Genomic DNA, 14,145 nt, shown 5'->3' with positions numbered 1-14,145 from the left:
ACCCCTGGTGAGAGCCTGACTCCACTCACTGGCAATATTTGAAAAATGCTAGAAAAGTGGGCAGACCCCAGCGGAGATAGAGGGGACGAACCGTGAGCGGGAGGGGGCGTGCACCTGAGACCTGCTGTCAGACTCTCTAAAATGGAGAGTGACTCACAGGGTCGCAAGACGACGTAAAGTACATGCATCTGATGAGTTTTATCGAGTTGATGTCAATAGCGCGCGCTCTCTATAGGCATTTTCATATTTTGCCGCTATGTGAAAAAATCCAGCAAAATGCGCTGCCGCGTTTGTCGACCCCAGAGGATTAACTTTAGCCTAACCATAAATTGTGATTAAAATATATATGATCACTCACATCAAGACGCCGCTGCAGTGGTGGAGTCCATGCAAGAGGAGCAGCGTTTGGCACTGCGTCGCTTTTCAGCGCGAGCTGTGTGGAGAAGCCCATTTTCACCTCTATTGCGTTGGAAAAGCATTTCCGCGTAAAATGCAGGTTTCACACTCACGGTCTTCCAGGCCAAGTGCATGCAAACACTGGCGCCTAATTTCCAAGTCTGCAGGAAAGCTATGCAGTCCAGCAGTGCTGTTGCCACTAGCAACACTACACCTACCACTGTACTAAAATACAGATAAATCTACGCTAGCTCATCCAAGGGCGTGGTGAGCTCGTACCAAGGGAGGGCGTGGTGAGCTGGAACCTGCTTACGTCACGCAGTACCGCTTGCGTCACGCAGTACCGCAACATCCAATAGGAAAATTCAACTGCAGTAGCCACCGTTCAACCTGAAGAGGGCAGCACTCAGACGTTTTTACACCATATATTGTAGAATTAAAACACTTTATACCCAAATGTCAAAAAAGTTACTCGAATCAATGAACAGCACTAATAAAGCCCCATTCTTACAGATCATTAACTAAAAAAAGTTGGTTTAGGGTTTAGTTACCCTTTAAATGCCACACAGAATGCGTTTTTTTTTTTTTTTTTATTCCATTGCACTACTTTTCCATCATTTTTATTGTAAACATAAACCTAGACGTACGGTTAGGTTAGTGATTGACTGTTGCGCTCTCATCGCAAAGCCAAGCTTGTGCAGAGTAGGCTATCTGACATGGCTTTCTAAAACGCGGCACTCAAGTTAAAGGGGACCTATTATGCAAAATTCACTTTTGTATGCTGTTTGGACATAAATGTGTGTTGGCAGTGTGTGTACACAACCACCCAATAGTGATAAAAATCCACTCACTCCTTTTTTATTAATCCCCATAAATCATAAGCAGTGTCTCCCAAAGACCTGTTTCCAGAATGCGGCTTTAGTGACATCACTAAAGCCACAGGCCCCGCCCACGAGTGTTGACAGACACTGCCGTTTCAACATAGACCCGCCCTGATCGAGTTCACAGCGAGTTGTACACATCCGCCATTGCTGCACTGACGAGAATGTCTCCCAAGCGTTGTAGGTGTTGTGTGGCTGGATGTATTAACCCACATGGCTCTCTCTCTCTATTTACTCCCAAAATCAGAGGCAGAAGATGAGGTGGAATTATTTTGTTTTCAAAGAAAATGCTCCCTCAACTCTACCGAAATTCGTTTATGTGCTTACGCACTTCTTATACTGTGTTTACTCAGCTCTTACGGTGATTTTCTGGAGTAAAACTGACACGTCATCTTTTGTGTGATGTACAATAAACGTTATTAAACTCATCAGTTTGATCATCATTCGGACCTGGTCCGAAACAGCAGACTTGTAACTGTTAGGCTATTAATAGTGGATACATACAAGCAGATGACAAATACGTTATAACCGTAATTAAACTTAACTATACCTGTTCCATCTCCATACAGCACTCTGACTCTGTAGGCATTATTGTCCGACTCCGGGTCGAAATGAAGACCGTTACTGAGAGTTTCTGATATTATCATCATTCCATGAGATGAAATTGTCCTGAGACTGAGCGCGAGCTCATGAAGCTCCGCCCCCTGGGCCGCCCCAGCAGCTTATTTGCATTTAAAGGGCACACACTAAAACAGCGTGTTTTTCTGAGCCCCAAAAAGTGACAATTTAAACATGCTGTAAAAAATGATCTGTTGGGTATTTTGAGCTGAAACTTCACATACACACTCTGGGGACATCAGAGACTTATTTTACGTCTTGTGAAAAGAGGCATAATAGGTCCCCTTTAAAATAACTTTTAAAAAACACGTCTCTAGACCTGCACTTAAGGGCGTCTCATGTTTTAATCGCAAAAACGCATCCTATGTGCCTTGATTTTTGCTTGTATTGATCATATGCACGCCGGAAAGCCCGCTGATCGTGTAGCCTGTAGCCTACACCAGACGCGCCATTGTCCCAACGTTTTTATTTATCTTTATTGAAAACAAATGAAGACTTAACACTTTACACCTACCTTTGTCTAGGCGTAAGATTTAGTCTCAGACGTGCGCTACACCCAGATGGTCCAACATTTATTAATTCTACGTAGGACTTAAAAAACGCATTTTCTATTAAGCTTAGTCTTACGACCGGGTGAACGTCCAGCTGGTGCACCCAGGTGTTTTTCAGAATTGATGCTGAAGTAAAGGTTTTACATTAAATGAAGTTTATCACAATTCTACTGTTTTTTAAGACAAAATGTTTTTTTCTGTTTAATGATATAACACAGAAGTATACAGAGATAAAACAATGCAAGTATAGATAAAAGTATAATTTGTCATGAAGCTTATCGGTAGTCTGGTATTGACCCACTTATGTACCAGTCCAAAACTGAGTAGGCCTACAGTATTAGGGCTTCTTTCCAGTATGAAATCGCTCATGTGTTTTCAGTAATGTCGACCGACTGAAACTCTTGTCACAATATGAGCACTTGAAAGGTTTTTCTCCAGTATGAATTCTTTGGTGCTAAAGGTTTTACATTAAATTAAGTTTATCACAATTTTACTTTTTTTTTTCAGTTTAATGATATAACACAGAAGTATACAGAGATAAAACAATGCAAGTATAGATAAAAGTATAATTTGTCCTGAAGCTTATCGGTAGTCCGGTATTGACCCACTTATGTACCAGTCCAAAAAATATCAGTTCTTGGTACCCATCCCTATCCTGAGTATCCTGAGCTTCTTTCCAGTATGAAGTTGCTCATGAGTTTTCAGTGATGTCGACTGACTGAAACTCTTGTCACAATATGAGCACTTGTAAGGTCTTTCTCCAGTATGAATTCTTTGGTGCTGTTTCAGATATTCAGATGCAGTAAAACTCTTCCCACAGTCACAACACACATGATCTCTCACTTCATCATGCGTTTTCTGGTGCAGTTTAAAACAATCCAGTCGTGAAAAACTCTTTCCACAAAGAGAACACACATAAGGCTTCTCACCTGAATGAACTTTCAGGTGTTTGTTTTCTATAAATATGTTTGTATTGGCTAACATTTATTCAGCTAATGCGTGTCCTGTTTAAAATGTGCAATGTTCAAACGCAAAGACAGCACGTCACAAGAAGCCCTTTTCTCTGTGGTATTTTTAAAAAATTTTTTTTTACTGTTTTCTAAGGGTTTCTTAAGTTGACCAGCACACATGCAATGCAATATAATGCATGTGTGTCGTATGTGTGACATATTTTGCTCACATGAAGGTGCCCAATATAAAAAAAAAATGTGTTTTTTTTTTATATTGGGGCGACGAGAATACTTTTTGTGCGCAAAAACAAACAAAAATAACGACTTTATTCCACTATTCATTTCCTTCTCTCTGGGCCTCTAGTTGGTTCGCGTAGTGTTTTTGCGCAGCGCATCTGTGTTACACGTCACCACGCAGGCTCACTATTGGCCGACGCTGGTCTTGTGTGTGATGCGTGATGACGTATAACACAGACGCGCAGCGCAAAAACACTACAAGGCCCAGAGAGAAGGAAATGAATAGTGGAATAAAGTCGTTATTTTTGTTTGTTTTTGCGCACAAAAAGTATTCTCGTCGCTTGATATACTTAAGATTGAGCCACTGTAGTCACTTGGACTATATTAACGATCTCTTTAATAACTTTTCTGGGCCAGCAAGTTTGGGCCACCTAGCAGCCTACGGAGGAGTGAGACAGGGCTCAGTTTTCATCAAAAATATCTTAATTTGTGTTCCGAAGATGAACGAAGGTCTTACGCGGTTGGAACAACATGAGGGTGAGTAATTACTGACAGAATTTTCATTTTTGGGTGAACTATCCCTTTAACATTGCGGAGATGTGGTTTACTTAAGAATACGCGGCCCCTTTAAGAAGAACGACACCGTGCGCACTGAGGATGCGCAGAGGAGAGAAACGCGAGAGAGGAGACTAGTGCTGAAAAACCATGGACTGTTGTTGTTGCTCTCTGGCTGAAACTTTCAGCAGTTGAAGCTGAAAGTGTTGCCAATTTGAGGATTTTGTCGCCAAATTTCTCGACTTTCTCATTGCTGCTGCGACTTTTATTAACGTTTTGTGACAAGGAGCTATTTTGGCAAGACCTAACGTAAAATAAAAAGTAGCGATTTTTTATGAGGGGCTATTTTTTTACGTATTTTACATAGACCTACACATAGTCGAATAAACACGTAAGGATTTTGCAGTGTGGAGAAAACCAACAGTAAGTAGTAGAGAATTTGTGTGTTTGCATTTTAGCGTCTTTGTTTCCCTAGCGACGGAGTGTGAGATCATGCGCTGTAAACCCGTCGTGTCGAGCTCAAATTAGCTCGTTAAACGCAAATAAATTGCTGAATAGGTAAAAAGGTAACAGTGGTTCTGTCCAGGTTGTACCTAATGATGAATATATAGCGAATAAATAGCGAAAATCATTTTCAGTTGCTCACGGTGGAATAGTTGATATGTCTTGCTAAAGGGCAAAAGACCCATCAATTCCTGTTATCTCCAGAAGCCGATATAGTATGATAGTTGTTTTTAATTTGAATAATCTATTATTATGATATTTCATATATTAAAAGAGCTTAGTAGACATAATATTGTAAAACAATATTATACGGATCATTGTTTAATAATTATAATGTTAATTTATAAATTCATATGTGTATGGGTTTATACATAGTATAATCCTAGTCATATACAATTTGTGACATTTTACAAAGGAGTTTACATTTAACAGAGTGACTAATGCGCACAGACAGAAAAAGGGTGTCCCTTATTTTGCCACACTGAAGGTGGCAACCTTAATGCTATATGACCATGAGTGGGGAATGTTTTAACATACACATTTTTAGACTTGTATGTCATTTCTTTTCATATAGTGGTTCATATTACCTGTAATATATCACTAATTATAGTGTAATAATATTTTGGTAGAGAGGTTTTCACTGACCATGTTTTAGACTGTTGACACCAATAAAATATGCGTAACGTTCCACTTTACAGAAGATCTCAGACATCAGCATAATGAATAAGGTGAAAACAGGGAAAACGCGTATTAAAACTGTAAATTCAGTAACTTCTTTTTGAATTTGGCAGATCTGGTGTCCCTCCCACAGCAATTCACCAATAAATACTGGGAATATTCCCATCATCCTACAAGAGAAGGACAAACTCCAGGAGTAGCAGCTGAAATCTGTGTGACTGTTAAAGATGGAGTTTATTAAAGAGGAGATTGAAGACACGAGTGATCCAGAACCATCCAGAATAAAACATGAAGATACTGAGGAACAAATAGGTTGGTGTCCATTCTTAATCCTTCATTAGCTACGTTTACATGGACACCTTTTGTTTCAGTCGAAATTAATTAATTCCGATTTATGAATCCAAACGTTGTGTTTACATGAACACTAAATTAAGTGATTGGGTTCCTGCTTCTCTTCACAGACGATAAGTGGGAGGAAAATTTTAGAATGACATGACAGTCATTTATGACAACAACAAGAACAACCCGTTCCTCGTGTCATACGTCATTACACCATTCCTTCGTCATTGCACATGCGCAGTACTTTCCGGTTTCGGTTTTCAATCCGATCAAGTGTTTACATGTCCTCTCGAACGGATTAGAAAAGGTTTAAACCACCCCTTCCAATCCGAATGAAATTTTAATCGGATTTGGCCAATTCATTCCGACTGACGTGGTTACATATGACTGTTTTATTCCGACTGTGCTAGAAATCCGATTACAATCGGATTATTAGGGTCCATGTAAATGCAGCTACGGTTGACTGCTTTAGTAGCTGTGAAATAATAAGCTGTATATGGATAATACAGGAATATATGAAGAGTTCAGATGCAAAAGCCTCTAAGTGCCATCTGAAATTATCTTCTAGAATTATCATTTTTATCAAGCTCATATATTTAAGTTCAGCAATTTCATTTGAATGACAACTAATAGGTTATTTTCATTGCCATTTAAGTGAAATTGCTGAACTTAAATATACGAGCTTGATAAAAATGATTTTTTCAGATGGCACTTAGAGGCTTTTGCATCTGAACTCTTCATATCTAAATCATAACCTTGTTTCTAGCATTATTCATCAAATTTGAATCAAATTAATAAGTGAATGACAGAACTGACCTTTTTCATATCAAAGATCTTATATGGGATACTAACAGTTACCTGTTTTTTTTTCTCCAGAAAGTAAGGTTGTGTTACCGTCAAAGATACCCTGAACTCTCGGTTGATTAACACAAATCTTGCTTACTCGAAGTATGCTGGTTACAAAAACGCGTCCAGGAGTAAATTCAGCCAATCTAGAGTATGTTCAGGGTTAACACACAAGACATTCTCAACAGAGCGACGAATGACGAGTCACCATGAAACGGACGCTAAAAAAGCGCGCCATACTACTACTTTCTTCTTATTTTGTTTAATGGCTTACATACATTTACACACTTGAACTTACACGCATAAATTTGCCACCTATTTGGTGGTCGTCATTAATTTTCAATCTTTTCATTTAACCTGTTAAGCTTCACCAGTGCGTCGGCGCACTGAAGCGTTTTTTATTTATTTAATTCAAAATTACTATCAGATTTAATGTTATACCTTGACAAACTATACATCATTAAAAAGATATAAGACTCAAGTTTCAGTATTTGACCACTATTGTATTCTGAGAAACTCATAGTGACAGTTATGTCTTAATTTGTGTCAGGAGTTATGAAATGAAAAAATGAGTCGATACCTTTAATATGAATTATGCGCGTCAGCCTGTTTCATTCATAAAAAACTCTGTGCTGTCGTCATGACAGCGATACACAAAACAACGTCCCTCAGGGCTTTAGCTCAAAAATGTGCAGATTTGGAGAAATATTGATAGATTCTTTTAGATTTACATCATATTTCTATAGACAGGAATAATATTTATTGAATTTATACCCAAATGCGTCAATGTAATCTTTATGAGCGTTTGGTATTCTAATTCACAGTGTTTTCAATTCATACCAATAGCCTGAGGGCGCTATATGCACAGTAATATAGTCCATATATGAAACATGAAGAAGAGCCATGATCATGTGACATTCCAGGAAGCCTCGAACACACACAAAGCTACAGAGTTCGCGCTGTAAAATGCAGATACAGATGTTTTGAAGACAATAAACATGATTGCAATGATATCTGATTTGCCTGTGTTCTTCAAGCCATGCCAGGTATTTTCATAATAATATATTATATTTATAATGTAATGCTAATCTATATAGACTTCATCATTGTGCATAATACTATCAAATAATATATTTTCTGTCTGATTTTTTTATCTGAAGCTAAATTAGATCACAGAAGATTATTTAAAACATTCGGCTTGAGTTATAAAGTACGTTTTGAGCATAAACATGGTTTTAATCTCATATATTGTCGTGTATTGATGGTGTGCTAAGCTAACATGCTAGCTAGCCCTAACTGTTAGTCACATGACATGGTCTTGAAAAACATTTAACTAAATACAGAGTTTTGGGCTTATTATCTTCAGATTTTAAACATAAAATGTTTAGACATGTGGCTTTAGCTGTAGTGCATTTCTAGATTGCTCCAGTGCCAACTTCAATTTTATTTTCATGAGGATGTTTCATAAAAAATAATTTCTAATAACTTTACAAAACTTTGAAGCTATTTATAACAATTTTTGTCATTACGACAATAATTAATTCTACATTTACAATAAACTGCCAGGTGTCAGCTTTCAAACGAGATCATACTTGTGCTTTTAGTACAAAGGGTTCATGAACTGTATCTGTTTCAGTTTGGGTATGTCATTTCTGGGGATTTTTCAAAAGTGGCGTTGCAGCTTAACAGGTTAATAATCTTTAATCAATGTGAATAAGAATTATATTGTTTGTTTGATGCTAATTCTATTATAAAAAGAAAGACTGGTTAAACTAAATAGACAAAACAGTCTGTGCTTGCAAAGATAACATGGCTGTAAAAGTTTAGTCATTTTGCTTCCACAATGCTTGAAATGTAAGATATATATCTAATAGGTTTATTTATTATAGAAATACATTGTAGCATAGAAAACGTCCTGTTGCAAAAATAAAAACATCTGAATGCAGACCAACTTATATGCAAATTATATATAGGCCTATATAAATATATCTTATAATAAACATAACCTTGAATTATATAAACATTACCTTGTTTTAATAGTGCTTTATATATCGATGTAACTATAGTTAGTCGCACCAGCAGGAAAAATGGTCGCAAAATGTCCACTGAGCCTTATCAGTGGGGGCGCAGAAAACCTCTGAAGCAAATAAATAACCCTGGAACAGAACCTGATTGGGAGCAGGTTCTGTTCGAAGAGTAAGTTGCTATGGCTAAGTTTTTTGCTCCGTTTTTTGAACCGAAAGCTTAAAGGTTATCCGCTTACTTACCCTTTAACATACCTGCTTTCTGGAATACACCCCTGATCTCTTGTTGTCTTTTCGTTAGAAATGTTAACTTGACTTTTCTCATTTATTCTCCTTGAACTGATTCAAACTACCTAATATGTTTATTTTAGACCAGATTGAAGTGATGGAGCAAAAACACAAACTGAGTGAAGTGGAGGAGAAACATGACTTCAAAACTCAAGGAAAAAAAGCCAAAAAGATGCACACCTGCTCACAGTGTGGAAAGAGTCTCCAAAATCAACGAAACCTTAACAGACACATGAGAATTCACACTGGAGAGAAACCGTATACATGCACTCAGTGTGGAAAGAGTTTTAATCAAGCATCAGGTCTCAGTGTTCATCTGCACATTCACTCTGGAGAAAAACCATACAACTGTGTTCAGTGCGGTAAAGATTTTAATTCGTCTTCAAATCTAAAAAAACACCTGAAAATTCATTCAGATGAGAGGCCTTATGTGTGTTCAGTTTGTGGAAAGAGTTTTTCACGGCCTGACAGTTTTAAAGAGCACCAGAAAACACACAATGAAGTGAGAGATCATGTGTGTTGTGACTGTGGGAAGAGCTTTATTACATCTAGTCATCTGAAACAGCACCAAAAAATTCATAGTGGAGAAAAACCTTACAAGTGCTCATATTGTGACAAGAGTTTCACTGTGTCTGGAAACCTGAAAACGCATGAGAGAGTTCATACTGGAGAGAAGCCGTACCAGTGCACTCAGTGTGGAAAGCGTTTCAAAGATTCAACAGGTTTAAAAATTCATCTGCGCATTCACACTGGAGAAAAACCATTCAACTGTGATCAGTGTGGTACAAAGTTCATTTCGTCATCACATCTAAAAAAACACCTGAAAGTTCATTCAGACGAGAGGCCTTATTTGTGTTCTTTCTGTGGAAAGAGTTATTCAAGGCTGGATCATTTTAAATTGCACCAGAAAACACATAATGAAGTGAAAGATCATGTGTGTTTGGACTGTGGGAAGAGCTTTACAACACCTGACAATCTGAAACAGCACCAAAGAATTCATACTGGAGAAAAACCTTTCAAGTGCTCATATTGTGACAAGAGTTTCACGCTGTCTGGAAACCTGAAATCACACGAGCGACTTCATACTGGAGAGAAGCCGTACCACTGCACTTGGTGTGAGAAGAGTTTTAGACATTTATCAAGCCTTCATGCTCATAAGAAAAATTGTTACAAGTAATTAACAACAAAATTAAATTCTGTGAGATAAAATATGGAGTTTGTCCTAAAAGCACTGTATCATCTAGATCAGGGGTGCCCAATCCTGCTCCTGCCGATCGACTGTCCTGCACAGCTCATCTCCAACCCTAATCAAACACACCTGCCTTTAATTTTCAAGTGATCCTGAAGACCTTAATTGGTTGCGTCAGGTGTGTTTGATTAGGGTTGGAGATGAACTGCGCAGGACAGTCCATCGGCAGGAGCAGGGTTGGGCACCCCTGATCTAGATTAAAGGTAGGGTAGGCAATTTTTTTATAAACACTTTTAGTTATACTTGTTGAAACTCTTTACATCCTGATAGGAATCAATAATAGAAGTGATCTAAATATTAAAACATGGAACACTATATTGCCAAAAGTTTTGGGACGTCTGCCTTTACATGCACATGAACTTTAATGATATCCCATTCTTAATCCGTAGGGTTTAAGATGGAGTTGGCCCACCCTTTGCAGCTATCATAGCTTTAACTCTTCTGGGAAGGCTTTCCACAAGGTTTAGGAGTGTGTTTATGGGAATTTTGGACCATTCTTCTAGAAGCGCATTTGTGAGGTCAGGCACTGATGTTGGACGAGAAGGCCTGGCTCACAGTCTCCGCTCTAATTCATCCCAAAGGTGTTCAATCGGGTTGATGTCAGGACTCTGTGCAGGCCAGTCATGTTCCTCCACACTAAACTCGCTCATCCATGTCTTTATGGACCTTGCTTTGTGCACTGGTGCGCAGTCAGGAACCGGAAGGGGCCATCCCCAAACTGTTCCCACAAAGTTGGGAGCATTAAATTGTCCAAAATGCCTTGGTGTGCTGAAGCATTAAGAGTTCCTTTCACTGGAATTAAGTGGTCAAAACCCCTGAAAAACAACCCCACACCATAATCCCCCCTCCACCAAACTTTACACTTGGCACAATGCATTCAGTCGAGTACCGTTCTCCTGGCAACCGCCAAACCCAGACTCGTCCATTGGATTGCCAGACAGAGAAGTGTGATTCGTCACTCCAGAGAACACGTCTCCACTGCTCTAGAGTCCAGTGGTGGCGTGCTTTACATTGCATGTGACACTTTGCATTGCACTTGGTGATGTAAGGCTTGGATGAAGCTGCTCGGTCATGGAAACCCATTCCATGAAGCTTTCTACGCACTGTTCCTAAGATAATCTGAAGGCCACATGAAGTTTGGAGGTCTGTAGCTATTGACTCTGCAGAAAGTTGTCGACTTCTGCGCACTGTACGCTTCAGCATGCGCTGACCCCTCTCTGTGATTTTACATGGCCTAGCACTTCGTGGCTGAGCTGCTTTTGTTCCCAATTGCTTCCACTTTGTTATAATACCACTAGCAGTTGACCGTGGAATATTTAGTAGTGAGGAAATTTCACAAATGGACTTATTGCACAGGTGAAAACCTATCACTGTACCATGCTTGAATTCACTGGGCTCCTGAGAGCGACCCATTCTTTCACAAATGTTTGTAGAAGCGTCTGCATGCCTATGTGCTTGATTTTACACAACATTGGCCATGGAAGTGATTGGATCACCTGAATTCAATGATTTAGAGGGATGTCCCAATACTTTTGGCAATATAGTGTATATCTTCTGTGGAAGTCTCAGGGCCAAACATTTTTTCAATCACTGCATTCGGTCTGAATGCTGCCATTCGATGTCCTATCTGCCTGTCAACATATGTATTTCCATACCTCCGAGTCCGCGCATCTGCTCACGCAGACATCTCTTGCCATCAGCTCGTTCCTTAAGCCTATGCGGAGTTGTAGACAGACGTCAGTCACCGAGCGCCGCAAACAAACAGCAGCTGATTTTTGCAGTTCCTCTTGAACCAAAACAAAGTGATTATGCTGCGTTTACGCCATGTGGTAGCCGTAATTACAAGATGACAATCCGCGACTGTCTACCCGAACACTTTGTAGACACTCTGAAGAGAGGGTGGGATCTCATGCTTTCAAAGTGCTATTGCTAGTCTCTCAGAAATTGCCTACCCTACTTTTAATTTTGTGAATTTAGTGAAAAGCTTGGAGAACAGAAACAACATTTTGTCTGTCACAGTTCTGGCTGTCCACTGGCCTTCCTGTGACCTTTTTTCAAGGGTGTTTACACGACAACGATGTACTAAAAACAGACGACAGTGTTGTCAAAACGATCCCCGTTTACATGGATCTGCGAAAATGACTAAAAAGGCTGTATTATGCATGCCAGGCCAGTAGTTGATGTCACTTTGTCAAGGAACGCCCCGCGAACCCATAATACGTATTTGCATGATGTCACCGTTTTCACAAATGCACGTTTTTGTTGTTTACACGGAGGCATCGTTTTCAAAACCGTGCACTTTGAAACCCTTTTTTAAAAAGTTTTCGTTTTCAGGCCCCCAATATGCCGTTGTTGTTTAAATGAACGGCCAAAATGCATAAAAGGTTTTCCGTTTTCAGTTGAAAACTGTGTCGTGTAAACATTGTTGTGTCTTGTCTTCCTTTTGTTTCTGGGTTGATGTTTCCATAGCAACACTAATTGTTCAGGTCATAGGCTGATTGTCTTCACCTGTTACTTATTACCTGCACCCTATATGTACTCCTCTGTTTGTCTTGTCTTTTGTCAAGATTGTTCATGTGGTCCTGGTTTGCTATGGCTCTCTGCCAGGTTGCTGTCGCCAAGCCTTTTCTAGTTTTTGTTTTTCAGTAAAGCTGCGTTCACACTACCAGTGACAAAGCGACACGATACCATTCATTTCAATGGAGAGGGGGCGATTTCCAGCGACACGAGCGACAGTGACCGTTGGCAACCGGATGGGGGATGTCCAGCGACACGACAAAGTTGAGATATGTTCAACTTTTATGCTAATGAAAAGCGACTTTCAGGAGCGACAACCAATAGGAGTGAAGTCAGTGCACGTGATCCGTCACTCTTCAGTGCCGAGTCCGACCGAGGTTAAATAGGCGTGATGGCAAAGAGCACTCGCTGTTTCTCGTTAATCTTTAATATTATGCATTTTATGTACTGATTCCATTTATATTTAGACTTTTCCTTCCAAAATGTTTGTTTGTAGCGGCAAGAAAACGGATTTGTTGTCTACAACATGGAGTAACATCTGTGTATGTCACTCACAAACATTATTAGGCAACCAGTAGTGGAAATGCCCACTAGCAACCTCCCCGCCAGCCACTGGCGACATGCAGCGACAAAGTCGCTTGTAGTGTGAACGCAGCTTAAAGGGATAGGTCACTTTGAAATTAAATGTTGGTATGTTTTAGCTTACCTCAAGGGCATCCAAGATGCAGGTGCCTTTTTTTACGCAGTAGTTTCAATTTTGATATTTTTAGGTCAAACCGTTCTTGTCTCAGTCAGATAATGCAGGTCTGTGGTCACTGTCTCAAAGAGCATGCACAGAGTCCAAATTAAAACAATTCCCCATCGTAAGTACACATTGATGGCCTAAGACACGAAACGAGCGGTTTTTGTGAGAAAACGAACAGTATTTATATCGTTTTTACCTTTTGTACACAGCCACGTCCAAGTGATCTGAGGGCACGGGCGCTTAGGTATATACACTAGATGTCGCCTCATTCCAATGAACTGCCGTAGCCAAGGCGGTATCTATTGTATATATCTATGCACCAGTCTGCGCACACGTCACACAATAGGAAGCGCCCCCGCCTTCAGATCACTTGGACGTGGCTGTGTACAAAAGGTAAAAACGATATAAATACTGTTCGTTTTCTCACACAAACCGCTCGTTTCGTGTCTTAGGCCATCAATGTGTACTTACGATGGGGAATTGTTTAATTTGGACGATGGGGAATTGTTTTAATTTGGACTCTGTGGATGCTCTTTGAGACAGTGACCACAGACCTGCATTATATGACTGACAGACAAGAACGGTTTGACCTAAAAATATCAAAATTGAAACTACTGCGGAAAAAAAGACACCTACATCTTGGATGCCCTTGAGGTAAGCTAAAACATACCAAAATTTAATTTCAAAGTGAACTATCCCTTTAAGTCTTTTGGACTGTTTTGGGATTTTTTTAGTGGACTCTGACTCCGGCACCTTTCTTTCTCCAA

General features: G+C 39.6%; 1 protein-coding gene and 1 long non-coding RNA gene across 4 annotated transcripts in view; one reads left to right on the top strand and one right to left on the bottom strand.

Moving 5' to 3' along the window:
• Nucleotides 1–13,539, top strand: part of LOC307167617 (uncharacterized protein) — a 33,413-nt gene extending 19,874 nt beyond the window's left edge. Inside the window, exons 1-4 of one of the 3 annotated variants that reach the window (XM_079886866.1) lie at nt 3,674–4,611; nt 5,484–5,682; nt 8,951–9,814; nt 12,516–13,539. In XM_079886866.1, coding sequence (XP_079742992.1) covers nt 5,598–5,682; nt 8,951–9,814; nt 12,516–12,535 — 969 coding nt within the window. In that variant the 5' untranslated portion in view covers nt 3,674–4,611; nt 5,484–5,597 and the 3' untranslated portion in view covers nt 12,536–13,539. Of the gene's footprint in view, nt 1–3,673; nt 4,612–5,483; nt 5,683–8,950; nt 9,815–12,515 lie in introns of those variants that run through there. The other 2 variants (XM_079886865.1, XM_079886867.1) reach the window with 2 other exon arrangements.
• LOC307167651 lies at nt 10,490–12,522 on the bottom strand. Its single transcript, XR_013822835.1, has 2 exons — nt 12,317–12,522; nt 10,490–12,100 (listed from the first exon to the last, which is right to left on the bottom strand). It is a non-coding gene; the product is annotated as an uncharacterized lncRNA (long non-coding RNA).
• Nucleotides 13,540–14,145: the final 606 nt, after the last annotated feature.

This window comes from Squalius cephalus, assembly GCF_949319135.1.
Source record: "Squalius cephalus genome assembly, chromosome: 11".
Taxonomy (NCBI): Eukaryota; Metazoa; Chordata; class Actinopteri; order Cypriniformes; family Leuciscidae; genus Squalius; species Squalius cephalus.
Note: the sequence above shows the minus strand (reverse complement) of the source record. Positions and strands in the feature narration are given on the sequence as shown.